The sequence below is a fragment of the Calonectris borealis genome, chromosome 3 (assembly GCF_964195595.1).
Source record: "Calonectris borealis chromosome 3, bCalBor7.hap1.2, whole genome shotgun sequence".
NCBI lineage: Eukaryota > Metazoa > Chordata > Aves > Procellariiformes > Procellariidae > Calonectris > Calonectris borealis.
This window is the reverse complement of record NC_134314.1, coordinates 85,347,874-85,363,848: the sequence shown is the minus strand read 5'-3', so window position 1 is coordinate 85,363,848 and position 15,975 is coordinate 85,347,874. Positions and strand designations below refer to the sequence as shown.

Genomic DNA, 15,975 nt, shown 5'->3' with positions numbered 1-15,975 from the left:
AGAAGATGCGAGTTTCCTTGCTGATCCTGCAAGATCAGCATTTAGGCAATTATTTGGTAATAGATTTTATTTTTTTTCCACAGAAGTCTGCTTCATTGTATAGACTTTTTGTATACACAGAAGGCATGCTATACTTGTTTGTTTTGTCAAGTTTGGTCTGGATTTTCTGTCAATTGTTTAAAATGTGTTGCTGCTTCAATCAAAAGCCCACACATTGCCACCTCTCCCAGGAGGAGCAATAAAGGATATTACTACGTGAAAGAAAGTTTGTCTTTTTTACTTATGTGTGTGTTTGTTCCCTGAAACGCTGTACTTTTTTTTTGCAGATGTATATCCTGATTGTTTGTCTTCTCTTTTTAGAAAGCCTCAAGATGCAGAATTGGCACCAGAAACAAGCCACTTCAGCTGGCAGAGGGTTATGCTTATTCTGGAATTACTGCAGCATAAGAAGAAACTTAGACGTCCGCAGGCATTGGTACCTGCGCTTTTTAACCTGCTGAGCCGGTAATCGTGCCTCCATAACACATGAGTCCTTCAGCTTTCTCTCCTGCAGCAGACACTGTAAAGCCTTAAAATAAAGGCTGCTTTCTCTCTGCTTTGTTGCCATGTTTTGTAGCTTGCCTTTTTTACTTGAACTTCTTTTAGGTAAATCAAATGAAGGGAATGGGAAGTTGTTACAATTTTTTTGCCCTGTAAACAGTGTGTTGGGCTTTTTAAGATGGTTACCTGATGCATAGCTTCCTATGTGAAGACTTTGTTTCTCAGGTGGAGGGCTTGGGATTTCTAAGGAGGATGACACCTATGCTAAAACTGGCACAATTGACAGGACTTGTCTCTTTTGCAGAGCTATTATAATAATACCCTGAGCTTTAAAATTCCTCCCAAAATGTTATGGAACAGCTTTCATCCAGTGCAACCCAAGAAACCTATTGCTTTTCCTGCCAGCCCTATCTCCAGGCATTTAGGAAAGTTTACATATAGTTTGGGTATTTATCTTTTTTTTCTTACATTTGCCTTCACATAGACTGGCAATCATATTTCAGGTAATCATCTTATACTCCTGACAGTGCTTTGATAAATGTCTTTTATTAGACCAGTTGATGTGTTTCAAAGCAAAAAAGAAGAGAAACTTTTTGGCAAATGCTTTTTAGAAGCCTCAATTTAGAACTAATGTAGAATGAAGATTGCAGTTTCTTATTTGTACCTTATACGCAGTTTGGCCACTTATTTTTCTGTCTCCTTTTTCAATTCCTAAATTTTTTCCCTGAATGTATAGGTGTCTGGAACCTATGGCATCAGAAGAAGAAAATATGGAATATACAAAGCAGCTAATCCTCAGCTGCCTGCTAAGCATCTGTCAGAAATTGTCTTCAGATGGTAGCAAGATCCCAGCAGGTAAAACTTGCCAGACCCGTTTCTTGGTACTTCTCTCACCAGTACAGCGTTAAAACAATGGCCTCTAACTTTTTTCTTCTCTGAGTCTATGCTGTATTATTGGGGAGAAGTAGACTCCGTTATAGGGTCTTAATCATTTTTTGTAGATCCCTTAGGTACGGTCTGCAAATTGAAACCAGTGCTTGAGAGTGTAGTGTTTTTATTCCTACATCGTTGACCATTAAGGTGTTAATCAGTGAATATTTTTTACTTGCAGATATCCTTGACAAAGAAAAATTCAATGTGGAAATGATAGTTCAGTGCATCAGGATATCTAAAATGCCCCAGACACACCACCATGCACTGCTTCTCCTTGGTGCTGTTGCTGGCATGTTTCCTGTAAGTAGTACCTGAAATCTATGTGTCGGCTCTTCTCTTCAGGTTCCAAATATCGGGAAGAGTGAAGAACATGTAGAGCTGTTCTATGGGGAGAAAATTTCTGAAAGGAGCAAGAGGCAAAATTTACAGGTTCCCTGCTCTTTTAGGGCTTTCTATTCCATTTTACTTGAAAACAAACCTCTGTCTTGATGCTTTGGTCACTAGTCATTTATGACTTGCAGTGAAGCGCATGAGAAATGGAAGAAGCTTTCTGACAAGAGCCCTGCCTCACCTTCCTGCTGTGGTCAAAGTTCTCCTGCATTGTTTCTTCTTTCCCCTGCTTTTTTATATACAAGAGAGAAAACATCTAGCCCGATAGCACATGTATTTTACAAGTTCCTATCTTGTACAACACTGAGAAATGTAGTTGTAGTTGATGATAAAACCAGGTTGATCTGATTTTAATTGACTGAGAAACAGGCCTTTTCTTCTATGGATTGAAATTTGACTGTACACTCACTCTTCTAAGATTCTTTTGCTTTGAAACTATAAAAGCAGCAAAATGTATCCAGATGTATCAAACTCGGTTTGCATCTTTATCTTTACCTCAGTACTTTCTCCACGCATTTGGAAAGATAGCGTTTTTCCCAAAAGGCAAAACTGGAATGTTTTTGACAAATTTGGGGAGGATTTGGCTTTTTTATTGTTGGGGTGCTTTTTCTTTGTCGCCATCTTACTGCCATCACCTGCTATAGAACCAAGCTTTTATTCTACGTTAATATTCATTCTTACAAGGTTTTCAAGGTCAGAATACAAGGAATATTTTGTATGAGTCTCATCTCTCTTTTTAAATCTAGAACACTCCTTCAGTTCACTAAAACTGAACGAAAAATGTGCCCACAACTTCTTGCTCTAAGTTGTGGCAAAATCTAGGAAACTAACTTTTGAGCTAGGTGACACCTCTAATCCAGCCCTCTTAAAATTAATTACTGTGATTACAGTCTAGCCCTCAAAAAAGTCGAAAATTAAAATGAGCATGGTTGGTTTCCATTGTATGATTGTAGATATTGCAGGTGTTTTGCAGATATAAAAAGGGTGAGTGGGAAAGGTACGAAAATGACTGGAATCTGTGCCACACTCACGTTTGTGCTTCTGCAAATCTCCCCATAGCTGATTTTGCTTGTCATGCTACCGTGGCACTGAGTTGAAGAATACAAGCTATTTCATCAGACTAAACTCTCAATTTCCACTCTTCAGTTATTTGCTTAGAAGTGTATCTTGGTTTCTAAATAATATTTAGAACTCTAACAATCACATAGTGAGTAGCTGTAAGGGACACTATAGGTTTAAAATTAGTTTAGTGGAGATTTTGGAAGATACTAATGATTCTCATTTTCTTTTATAGGAATCTAGTGGCATTTGTGGGAAGGAGAAATGCCTTAAGGTATAATATGCAGAGCAGCACAGTACAAAAAATAAACTAATCTCATCTGTCTTCTTTTCCAGGATAAAGTTCTCCATAACATAATGCCTATTTTTACATTCATGGGAGCAAATGTCTTGCGTCTGGATGATACTTACACGTTCCAAGTAATTAATAAGACGGTGCAGATGGTTATTCCTGCTCTTATACAGGTAAATTTGTCTACTTAATGGAGAGGAGTAGAAAAAAGCGAACAAGAAGATTCTTAATTAAGTAAATGGTTTAGAATATCAGGGGTAGAATAAGTTGTAGCCTATTCTAGAATTATTTTTAGATAGATACTAAATTAAATATAATATTAACAGATGACTACTCGTTTGACCAACTCCGAGTTCATCAGACTACTGCTTCTTCTTAATCTTACGAGCTCCTCTACTTTATAAATGGTTTAGCCGAAACAGTGTCACAACTGTACCTAAAGAGGATCTGAAACATACTTTAAGTTCAAGTTTTTCATCATAAAAATAGCAGGCAAGTTCAGTAGAGGAACCATTGGAAATAAGAAGGTGGTTATTAGTCCTATAATAATATGTCATGGTCATATCAATAGTAGACATGGTCTGAAGCAAATGGAAAGGTAAAATGTTTTTATTCTTCCAGCTGGTGTTTGTGTGGGTTTTCCTGATTTTTGTCTGGACATCTTAGATAAATGGTTATAAACCAAAACAAAAATCATAGAATCATAGAATCATACAGGTTGGAAAAGACCTCTAAGATCATCGTGTCCAACCGTCAACCCAACACACCATGTCCACTACACCATGTCCCTAAGGGCCTCATCTACACGTCTTTTAAATACTTCCAGGGATGGTGACTCAACCACTTCCCTGGGCAGCCTGTTCCAAGGCCTGACCACTCTTTCAGTAAAGAAATTTTTCCTAATGGCCAATCTAAACCTCCCTTGGCGCAACTTGAGGCCATTTCCTCTTGTCCTATCGCTAGTTACTTGGCAGAAGAGACCAACACCCACCTCGCTATAACCTCCTTTCAGGTAGTTGTAGAGCGCGATGAGGTCTCCCCTCAGCCTCCTCTTCTCCAGGCTAAACAACCCCAGTTCCCTCAGCCGCTCCTCATAAGACTTGTGCTCCAGGCCCTTCACCAGCTTCGTTGCCCTTCTCTGGACACACTCCAGCACCTCCATGTCCTTCTTGTAGTGAGGGGCCCAAAACTGAACACAGGATTCGTGGTGCGGCCTCACCAGTGCCGAGTACAGGGGCACGATCACCTCCCTGCTCCTGCTGGCCACACTATTTCTGATACAGGCCAGGATGCCATTGGCCTTCTTGGCCACCTGGGCACACTGCCGGCTCATGTTCAGCCGGCTGTCAATCAGCACCCCCAGGTCCTTTTCCTCTGGGCAGCTTTCCAGCCGCTCTTCCCCAAGCCTGTAGCGTTGCATGGGGTTGTGGTGGCCGAAGTTGAACCTCATACAGTTGGCCTCAGCCCATGGATCCAGCCTGTCCAGGTCCCTCTGCAGAGCCTTCCTACCCTCCAGCAGATCAACACTCCCACCCAGCTTGGTGCCATCTGCAAACTTACTGAGGGAGCACTCGATCCCCTCATCCAGGTCATTGATAAAGATATTGAACAGGACTGAGCCCTGGGGAACACCGCTCGTGATCGGCCGCCAACTGGATTTAACTCCGTTGACCACAACTCTCTGGGCTCGGCCATCCAGCCAGTTTTTTACCCAGCGAAGAGTGCACCTGTCTAGGCCGTGAGCCGCCAGCTTCTCTAGGAGAATGCTGTGGGAGACAGTGTCAGAGGCTTTACTGAAGTCCAGGCAGACCACATCCACAGCCTTTCCCTCATCCACTAGGCGGGTCACCTGGTCATAGAAGGAGATCAGGTTGGTCAAGCAGGACCTGCCTTCCATGAACCCGTGCTGGCTGGGCCTGATCCCCTGGTTGTCCCGGACATGGCTCGTGAGCACCCTCAAAACAAACTGCTCCATGATCTTCCCCAGCACCGAGGTCAGGCTGACAGGCCTGTAGTTCCCCGGATCCTCCTTCCGGCCCTTCTTATAGATCGGTGTCACATTGGCGAGCCTCCAGTCGTCCGGGACCTCCCCAGTTAACCAGGACTGCTGGTAAATGATGGAGAGCGGCTCGGCAAGCTCCTCCGCCAGCTCCCTCAGTACCCTCGGGTGGATCCCATCCGGCCCCATAGACTTGTGAGCGTCCAGGTGGCATAGCAGGTCATTAACTTCATCCTCTTGAATTATGGGGTGTTTATCCTGCTCGTCGTCCTTGTCTTCCAGCTCAGGGGAAGGAAACATCATTGTTTCTCAAAGGGGACATTTTTTCTTCAGTCAGATTTCACTTGCATCTAATAAATCTTAATTCTAGAGTCATTCATAGATTTAAACATGAAAAATGCCATCTAAATTGCTTATGTAAAAATGAATTGGAAAAAAAAAATTTCTTCTTCTAACGATGGGCTGGGGATTTCCTGGTGTATTTTTTAATGATGTGTATACACATTTTGCATCCTCTTGCAGATCTCTGTTAGAGAAATCAAGTTGCTGTCTCTCCTTTTTTATTTTTTTGTTTAACACCTTTCATAGCAGCCATCACAAGTTTCTGTGACAAATTATTTATGGCACACACAATTATTACATTGTGGGGAGAGCCTAATGTTACTTACCTGAGATCATGTAGCCTACTTGGGTTATTTTTACTAGGCCCTTGAATCCAAGACACTAACTCTCAGGCTTATGGGCAAAGTTTTCAGAAGGATGTGGCATTGCTTTCCCTTGAAAACGTCCTGTTTGTTTCAGCTGATGCCAAGTAACATTTCTTTTTTCTCTTTTTTTTCTCTTTTTTTCTTTTTTATTCTTTTTTTTCTTTTTTTCTTTTTTTTTCCCTTTTTTCCCTTTTTTTTGTATTTTATTTGAAGCATCTTCCTTAAGCACTGAAAACGAACTGTGTGAATGAAAACTGTTTATTTTGGAGCACTTATATTTTCCTTGAGATGATGCTTTTGGTAATGCTGTTATCAGGCACGTAGTGCTTTCTCTCATTTTCTGAATTTACAAGGACGAACTTGTACCCGTTGCGATAATCTGTTTGAACTGCTGTACCTGTTTGTACATAGGCTGAAGACAGCGATTTGTCAGAGTCCTCGGGAAGTGTGGAAGAGGTGGTGATAAAGATCATTCGTGTGTTTGTGGATGCCTTGCCCCATGTGCCGGAGCACCGACGCCTGCCAATCCTGGCCCAGCTGATCACTACGGTGGGAGGAGACAAGTTCCTCTGGGTCCTCCTGGTGCTGCTGTTTGAGCAGTACGTGACCAAAACTGTGACTGCGACTTCAGGCACAGACAAGGTTAGAAGACCAGCGAGGTCAACTTTTTCCTCAAGAGACTGATGTCCCCCTTTATGTTCATGGTCTTGCCTTTAAGAAGGTGCAAGATAAGCCCCTAGGTTATGCTAAAATAAGAAGAGAGCTCCGAGCTTGTGCTGTAGCAGAATCTGATGGTGATGTTGACTATGATTTGTATTGCAGACACAATATTGTTTTGTCCTGGAGCCTGAACAATAAATCAGATCATATTGTACAGCAATCCTTGACCTGAAGAGCTGATAATCTAATTATGAAGTGCTTCAATATTTTTAAGTTGGTTTTTTTTTCTTTGACTGTCTTTGTGAAACATGATACTGGTCTTCCCGTACAGACCAAGATAAAAAGCCTATTGTGTTTTTGTGTAGGCAGGCCCTCGGATTAGGTGAAAGCATAGCTTATGGGGAAAACTAAAAGAATTATTAAGGGGACATTGGTGAGAAGATACAGTCTTTGCTGTAGCAATTTAATCTCTTTTTACACCCTCTGGAACTATGTTCTTTCCAAGAGCTTGCTGCTATTACCCTTGGTGTTAATCCTGGCAGTATCCAGCTCATTGGATACTGATACGTTGAATGGCATTTTCACAAACTCACTGAGGAGTTTTTGAGTCTTTTTTATCATTATTAGTAATTTTTTTTTTAATTCTTGAAATAATTTTTTTTTACATTTCTAAACCATTAACAGGATGCTGTTCTGGAAGCAGACACTGAATTTTGGATTTCCATCTGTTGCGAATTTAATGTACGTTCTCAGTTCCAGAGCATGATGAAAATAATCCAGTACTTGACAGAGCTGCCAGAGAACAAAGAAGGTAACCACAAAACAGAGCCTGTAAATGCATGTAAACCTCCTATAACAAGGGACAAGGCGTAGTGGTTTTAAACTACAAGAGGGTAGATTTAGACTAGATATAAGGAAGAAATTTTTTGCAATGAGGGTGGTGAAACCCTGGAACAGGTTGCCCAGAGAGGTGGTAGATGCCCCATCCCTGGGAACATTCAAGGTCAGGTTGGACTGGGCTCTGAGCAGCCTGATCTAATTGAAGATGTCCCTGCCTGTAGCAGGGGGTTGGACTAGATGACCTTTAAAGGTCCCTTCCAACCCAAACTATTCTATGATTCTATTGCTCCTCTAGAAGACTAAGGGATACAGAATGACTCTAATGACTTTTCTTTTTTAAATAAAATGGCTAAGATATATGAATACTTTTTTTTTTTAATCCTTAATTATAGATTAATTTGAGCACTTAGAATCAAACAGTAGTCCTCATTTAGAAGGTACGGTAAATCATTTAGTTGAAATAAAAAGCTATTATTCATAGCAGACAAGATCACAGGGAGTACCAGTCATTTCTGGGATTTTTAAGGTTTCATTTCCTTCTACTACGATATATTTAATACTTTTCCAGTCTGTTATTTCGAAGAGCATTGGGGAAGGTGGGTAAGGGTTGTTTGTTTCTTTTTAAGTTAGGACTTGGTGTATTTGTTGTTTGAATACATTTTCTCAGCCAGGAAGGACCAGGTAATGGCACTGAAAGCAGTTTTTCCCAAATATGTGATGCACAGTGTATGTGGTCCCACCTCAAAAGTCTCTCGTGTTTGTAGCCAGTGTACCATAGCCTTAGCACCAAGAAAAAAAGAAGATTCTTGACGTAAAAATGATCAGATGGAATGGCAGTGAAATGGCACTGCTTCTTTTGAGGCCGTTGAAACGAAAAATTTATCTCTTGTGGTATTTCAGGGCATCTTTTTTGGAACTTTGACATGATTTTGGATACTGCAGAGTGACTATGCTTGATAGGCATCTGACTGTAATTTTCCTTTGTTTCTGTAATCAGAAATCAAATGTCTTTTGTTCTTGGCTGCAAATTTGTTTTGTGAATGTTTTCAACAGAGGATCCTGGGCCAAAAAAGTCAAGAACGTGCAAGACAAAGCTAAAAAATCAGGATGGGCAGCTCTTTAACGTGGAGTCTCACTCAGACAAGCAACTTCGGCATTTCAAATTCTTGTCAGTCTCCTTCATGTCACAACTTTTATCCTCTCAGAGTTTTGTGAAAAAGGTAATAATGGCAGATTGCTTTTAAAGTGTCCACATTAAGTAATTGTGCTGTACTGTAATAGATGAGGTTTAATTTGCTTTTTAGTATGACTTTATATTCAAAGGGGATGAAAGAATACACTGTCCAGTGTATCTTGCTGACACCTTTATTGACACAGTTTTGAAACCTCTCAGTAATGTTAATTATTTTTTAATAAGGCTTTTCCAGATAGACTCTGTTTGTGTGATTGATGAATAGGTAACAGAGTGAAATTCTGGTCCCAGTGGATTCCCACTGGCTTTATGGAGTCTGGGATTTCACTTGCAGTCTGTATAACTCCAAGTTTGGTGTGGGATTCATACTATTAACTCTCAAAAGACAAAATAAATGTTACAAATTTTAGGCTGCGGCTCTAGCTGGAAGTAGTTCCCAGTTTTTCAACTGAACATCATCCACCAGCATGAAGGGTATTTGCTACTGTGACTGCATTGCCTAAGATTCTCAGATTTTCTTCTAGAATGATGGTTTACGTGCAGATGTGGGGAACTCGTAATTACCATGTTAGCGGACATTTCATTCAGAACAAACACATTTGCGCATACTGGGATATTAACTTAATGAGGGGATGCAAGTTTCACACCTAGCATTTTCATTCTTCCTTTTTAAACCAGATAGTTGAATGTGAAGAAACAGAAGAGCTGCAGAAGTTGGAACAGAGGTATGCTTTAAATCTGCTCCACTCCTCTTATTTCTAGTTTTCACTGCAACCTGGGAATATTTTTTACGTGTAGTCGCGTTAGAATATTTTTTTTCCCCAAGGATACTTTTAATGTTGATTTCAGCAACAAGCAGTATTTATTACATGCAAGTTATTTGGGTTTTGTTTTGGGTTGTTTTTTTTTTTAATATGATGTGGAGTGTTTTATTTCTGAAAGATTGCTCTACCCAATATTCACTCTTTCTGTATTTCTGATAGTGCTTATTTACATACTTGGCCATAACTACTATGCTATTGATGATGGAGTCTCTAAAAGAATTCCAGATTTTTAGCAAAAAATATCGCTTCATTCGTAGGAAAAAAATTGTTATTCACAGGTGCCCCTATATTGGTGTAAGAAAATTACCAGTAATCACAGATCACAGTTGTAGACATTGGGCTATGACAGCCAATGATGCAAAATCGAGGGTTTCTTTTGCGGAGGCTTAACTTTTATGTTTGTTCTAAGTGAAAAAGGGTGTAAGGATTTATTTTGAATGCTGTGTTCCTTAAATGCTCATTTTTAAACATCTATATCCTCCCAGATTCTTTTTGTTTTAAAGCAGAGTTCTTAAGTAGAACTACTGTTGTATGTAGATGCTAATTTGGGATACCAAGGAGCACATGATTGTCCTTATTGCCATAGCTTTTTGTTAATATGTAGATGTGATCTGCTAGTCTCTTCATTAGGTGTTTCATTTTCTTTTATTGTTGCTGTTTCGTGAAATTTTATGCTTTCCAGTAATAAAGTCGACTTCTTTAGTGTCCTTGTTACTCACGAGAAGATGCTTCCTTTCCATCTAGGCTATTGGAAGAAGTTCTTCACTATATAAACACTGTGGCGTCTTCAGTGGAAGGAAACGTGGACAAGCCAACAGCGAAATTTTGGAGGGTTCTGCTTAACAAGTCCTATGATATGCTGGATAAAGTATGTCTCATTAGCCCTCATGTTAGCAGTGGACCTTTCTGCTTTTGCTTATTAATATGATGATGATAACCTTTGTAGGATTTCGTGTTGGATTAGTACTAATCTTTATTGGATGGTCTGCAACCTTGTGCATCATTGTTTAAACTCATCTAACAACTTTAATAACTACAGCTAACAGCTTAGACAGAACAACCAGACAAAAAAAATCAGGAATGCCTGTTTCCTCTAGTTAAGTGTTCTACTGGCTGGAAGCAGTCATTTCACTATGTGTCTGGTGGAGAATGGCTTTTGGCAGCATTTCTCACTGTTAACTCATAAATGGGATTGTTGTTCCATATTTCTACATGGAATTTAAATGGAGGAAAGAATCTACTTATGCTTTTCTTATCTTTTTCTAATCAGAAGTATATTTGTAGAATTGGACTGGCTATCTCATTGCATGCTGTGGAGCACACATCTTTTCACAGCTTGGATTTTTTTTTTTATGTGAAGCATATTCCAGTTTTCATGATGTACACCACTACCAGAAGTATTTTAGGGTAAGGAGGGATAGCTCACCAGTGCAGACAAAAGGAATTGCTGAGGAAATCTCGGAGCTAGTGGATAATGGCTGGTTAGCAGCCAGCGGACATACATCAAGTACCGTAACTGGAACCTGCTTTGTTCTTTTGCTTGCCTCAGATACAGCATTGCTAGCCTGTCCTCTCTTCTTCGATCCTGAAACCCATGTGGGAAGTTGAAGAGAGTTTGCCTGTTTTATTTGGAGGCTACTATGTCACAATGCATGGAGGAGCGTTTATGGTATTGTTTTGTTTGTGTTTTCTTGTAGGTCAATGCCTTATTGCCAACAGAAACCTTCATCCCTGTAATTAGGGGACTAATGACGAATCAGCTCCCATCTGTGAGACGTAAGGCAATGGACCTTTTGAACAATAAGGTGCAGCAGCGCACAAGGTGGCAGAAGAGCCAGGTGAGGCGAAGTGGTTAAACTCGGTTCCTTTAGCAGAAGTACCCGGAGAGAGATTGATGTAGAAGTGGTTTGCTCCATGTAAAGATGTCAAGTACCAGTGCCATGTCTGGCAGGCAGCTCTTGAGTAGCGAGATGTGGGTGACCTGCCCGTAGTTACCTTGCAGGTTCTAATTGTATGTCTAATGTGTGTGTTCTCTTGTCCTCTTAGATCCTGCAGCTCTTAGAGCTGGTTCCTGAGCTCATTGCTATTGTGCAGTGTAAAAGAAAGGAGGAAGAGGAGGAGCAAGCCATCAACAGGCAGACTGCTTTGTTCAGCCTCAAGCTACTCTGCAAAGGTTTTGGCACAGAAAATCCAGTGCCGTTTGTACCTGTTCTGAAAACTGCCATTGATCTAATTTCTTCAGAGAAGGAGGAAAAGAACGTGATGGGAAGTGCTTTGCTCTGTATAGCTGAGGTCACCTGTACACTGAAAGCCCAAGCAATACCTCAGCTTCCAAGGTAGTGTTGGGGTCTTTTTCACAGAACCAACTGCAGCAGGAATTAGTTATACTAAAATGCATTACTGAAGGAATGCTGATGAAAGCCAAGTGGCAGTCGGCCCACGTGTGTGTTTTGTGTAGATAAAAATAAAGGTATTCGTAGTGCTTGAAGGTGCTTCCTGGTCATAGAACTAAGAAGCTAGTGGGGAAATTGTGAGAGTTTTGTAATCAGTAGAGTTCCTTATGGAGTCTGCTACTTGAACAGAGAGGCAATCTTTATGGCTTTAGAAAAGTCAGACCATACTCTGTATTTTTACTGTAGAACAGATTGCATTTAAAAACATGAGAACCAGTACTGTTGGAAACCCTGCATGTTACATTATTTTATTCTCCCTTATTATTTTATTCAAGAAGAATTCAAGCATCTAACTTGTTGCTTTTAAGACTCATTACAAATACAAGTCATTAAATCTTTAAACTAAAGACAGGGCTTTAAGCAACCTATCTAGTGAAAGATGTCCCTACCTATGGCAGGGGGGTTGGACTAGATGATCTTTAAAGATCCCTTCTGACCCAAACCATTCTATGATTCTGTGATTCTAAACCTAATATCCTTCATTAGCTTCGAAAAAATGAAATACAGCAGAAGAGCCCAGAATACTGAGTTTTCTCAAATATACATGTAAAAATTCATATGAAAATTGTCCCTGCAGGCTTAACAGATGGATTTACGTGATTGGAAATGTGCCTCCAAATGGTCAGTGGTTTTCCTATTTATGCTTGATTATTCACAGGCTGATGCCGGCACTGTTGAAGACTTTAAAAAATAAGAAGGAGCTGGTCTCCAATGAGATTTACTTGCTGAGTGCCGTCACTGCTCTGCTGAAGGTTGCAGAAACATTACCACACTTTCTTAGTCCTTATCTTTTGGATTGCTTGCTGCAGGTGAGCTATCTGACTCCTACAGATATGTAAAGGGAGACAGGATCTGCCCAGTTCCTAGAAGAACCTACAGAGACCACTTTTTTCTCTCTGAAACTGAAGTAGGAGTGTGTGCCAACTATGTGGAAGGTCGTAACGTATTACTCTTCTACTCACCTTCTTATGCAGATAACTGAGATACAGAATATAAGAGCGTCTCCTACTCCTCCCTCTGACAGGTTGTAGTTTGCCTTTTTGGAAAGGGAGATGAATCCTGAAGGATCATTCTGTAATATCCATGATCTCCTCAAATGTGTATCTAACAGCTCTAGTTAGGGTAATTCTGACCCCCTGCCGCTGACAGGTGCAATTTTTCAGTGTTTATCTTCGGAAGACAGTGAAGCTCTGTACACAGACTTCTTAATGTAAAGTGCTCCAAGGGGTGCAAACAGCAAAATTCCCATCTGACACTTGCAACAGACAGACAACTACTGCAAAATAAGTTCCTGAGTTGTTTTAAGTATGCCTAACTTTTGTTGGATTTCCTGATAGGTTGTCCGCTTGGAAAAGATTGTGGTCGAGTTTGGTCCTTCTTCCCAGATAAGCTTACGCATAACGTCATTGAGAACTATCCTAGCTACAAGGCTTGCTCCCCGAATACTCTTGCCTGCAGTTACAAAGTGTTACAGTGAAGTGGCAAATACCCGGAAGGTAAGGAATTTTTCATTCTTTTGCATTGTGATTAAAAAGAAAGAAAGAAAAAAAAAGAAACAAGCGGCGCAAAATTTGGTTCAACTGTCCCGGCTGTGTCCCCTCCCAATTTCTTGCCCACCACCAGTCTATTCACTGGCGCAGCAGAGTGAGAAACCAAGAAAGTCTTAACACTGTGCAAGCACTGTTCAGCAATAGCCAAAACATCGGTGTGTTATCAGTGTTGTTTTAGTCACAAATCTAAAACACAGCACCATATGAGCTGCTATGAAGAAAATTAACTACATCCCAGCCAAACTTAGCACAGTCTTTATATTATCTCTGTTTTCTTTTGTACCACAGTGGTGATTCAGGAAAGTTAGACCTGGGAAAAATGCACCAGTTTAATGTCCTTAGCATGTTAGATGATGAATGCTTTAGAGATCATCCCATTCCTAAAGGCCTTGATTTATCTGCTAGGAACATGAGTTGAGTCATAATTTTCATGTGGGCTTTGCTCCTGTCTCATAGGTGCAAACCTTTCAGATTTAACTGGTATCTCCAGTACTGGAGAGGGGAGACCAAACTCTTTTCAGGAATCCTACTAACTTAAGCCCCCAAAAAGTACAGGAAACAGTTTGTTTATTTTATCGACAGTAATGAATAAATGTGTGAAGCGCAAAAATCCAATTCCCTTGTTATGTTTCTCAGTTACTGTCAATATCACAGTTGCCTTTGCATTGCTTTGCTTTTGTTTTGGCAGAATTGCCTGGGTCCCCTTATGAACATTTTGAAGGAGCACATTGTTGGTATGGAGAAGGAGCACCTGATCTCCCATCAGTCTGAGCTGACAGCATTTTTCATGAAAGCCCTGGACTTCCGAACAGAGCATGCCCAGGTGGCTTGTTTAGGGGGATGAACAGCAGCAGCCTAACATCTACATGCTAATTCTATCAGTTGTTTTAAAAAATAGTAGTAGTTTCCAGTGCATATGTGCTCTGAAATTCTGGGTATCAAATATTCTATTCTGGAATTGTTCTTGCGGTAGAAGACATTATGGCTAGGTATTTAGTCTGAAACAGACAAAATTAAAACGTATTTTGAAAGGTCCAATTCTAACATTTCAAACTTGGAATTGTTTTCTAATTTTTCTAGGATGACTTAGAGGAAGTTGGTAAGACAGAGGCTTGCATTATTGATTGTCTAATAAGTATGGTTATGAAACTGTCCGAGGCTTCTTTCCGACCCCTCTTCTTCAAGGTAAGAAGTTTAAATATGATTCATCTGCATCAGTGTATTTGTATTTTCCAGTGCACAGACACAGGAAAGAGCTAATCTGCCTTTCACTTTCAGCTCTTTGATTGGTCCAAAACAGAGTCTACCCTAAAAGACAGACTGCTGACATTCCACCGAATAGCAGATTGCATTGCAGACAAGCTCAAGGGTCTCTTCACCCTGTTTGCTGGTCATTTAGTGAAGCCATTTGCTGAGACACTGAACCAGCTCAACGTTTCCAAAACTGGTAAGTTTTTAGTTACTAGCTATAGAGAGGCATTGGCTGGCTAACTCTAATTGCTGAAAGAGGTTAATTATAATTGCTTAAAGTTTAGTCTTCCAGGATTTACTTCACAGCACATACCTCTCATTTCTTTCTTCTTTCTCTCATAAATAAGGCATCTTTCTTATTCTGATGGAATCAAAGGACATTTTTCATCCATGGGCTCTGGGCTGCCAGTACAAAGTTGAGACCACATGAAAATTTTCAGTGTCAGTCCCAGTGAGTTCCATGAGAATGAAGTTGTGTGGAAAGAGAGTGACTTGTTTCTGTTTGGGTTTTTTTTCCTTCTTTTCTTGGTTTTTTTTTTTCATTCATTGACTTCTCTTATATGCTACCTGGTGTATTCAGACTCCTCTGCTTTCTTGGCAAAAATAGGTATTACTTTTTTGTATGGGAAACTATTTGCCCATCCCATTTACAGTGACCTGAAGAAATTCTCTATATCCACAGGTATGGCCAAGCACTTTTCCTATAGCCTGAGGCTATTCTCTTTTATCCCCACCTGACTGTGAACGGCAGTGGCAGACCTGCTAGGGCATTAGCTAAAAGCCAGATAACATACTGCATCCACTTTATTGTTCTGAGTGATGAGTACGGAATTGCTACATAGTACATCCTGTAGCTATATTCACAAAGTAACAATGTTTCTATTGTTGTGGAGAAGTTTGGTGGTTTTTTTAATGATTTTTTTTTCTTCTTGATTGATACATAGATGAAGCTTTCTTTGACTCCGAGAATAGCACAGAAAAGAGCTGTCTGCTGTTGGAGTTCACCATGGACTGTCTGCACAAGCTCTTCCTATTTGACACCCAGAAGTTCCTGAGTAAGGAAAGAGCAGAAACCTTGATGATGCCTCTGGTCGATCAGGTATTGACAAACACAAAAAAACAATTCATAGCTGATCTTTTTTTTTCCCATCTGAAAAATATATTTTTTTAACTATCGGGCCTTAATCCTCTCCCTTAACAAAAAGGGAGGAATTAATTCATTGTCTTTGGGCTGCAGACAATATTAACTGCTTTGCCTAAGGCTCTGAATTACTAACTTTTTAAT

General features: G+C 40.2%; 1 protein-coding gene across 2 annotated transcripts in view; it reads left to right on the top strand.

Moving 5' to 3' along the window:
* HEATR1 (HEAT repeat containing 1) overlaps positions 1-15,975 on the top strand; it is a 42,927-nt gene that overhangs the window by 25,143 nt on the left and 1,809 nt on the right. The window contains exons 26-42 of one of the 2 annotated variants that reach the window (XM_075146514.1): positions 361-504; positions 1,277-1,395; positions 1,652-1,773; positions 3,259-3,387; positions 6,332-6,562; positions 7,265-7,391; positions 8,474-8,640; positions 9,291-9,337; positions 10,181-10,304; positions 11,134-11,274; positions 11,483-11,772; positions 12,548-12,698; positions 13,227-13,385; positions 14,128-14,262; positions 14,520-14,624; positions 14,718-14,886; positions 15,635-15,789. In XM_075146514.1, coding sequence (XP_075002615.1) covers positions 361-504; positions 1,277-1,395; positions 1,652-1,773; positions 3,259-3,387; positions 6,332-6,562; positions 7,265-7,391; positions 8,474-8,640; positions 9,291-9,337; positions 10,181-10,304; positions 11,134-11,274; positions 11,483-11,772; positions 12,548-12,698; positions 13,227-13,385; positions 14,128-14,262; positions 14,520-14,624; positions 14,718-14,886; positions 15,635-15,789 — 2,515 coding nt within the window. Of the gene's footprint in view, positions 1-360; positions 505-1,276; positions 1,396-1,651; positions 1,774-3,258; positions 3,388-6,331; positions 6,563-7,264; positions 7,392-8,473; positions 8,641-9,290; positions 9,338-10,180; positions 10,305-11,133; positions 11,275-11,482; positions 11,773-12,547; positions 12,914-13,226; positions 13,386-14,127; positions 14,263-14,519; positions 14,625-14,717; positions 14,887-15,634; positions 15,790-15,975 lie in introns of those variants that run through there. The other variant, XR_012673085.1, reaches the window with a different exon arrangement.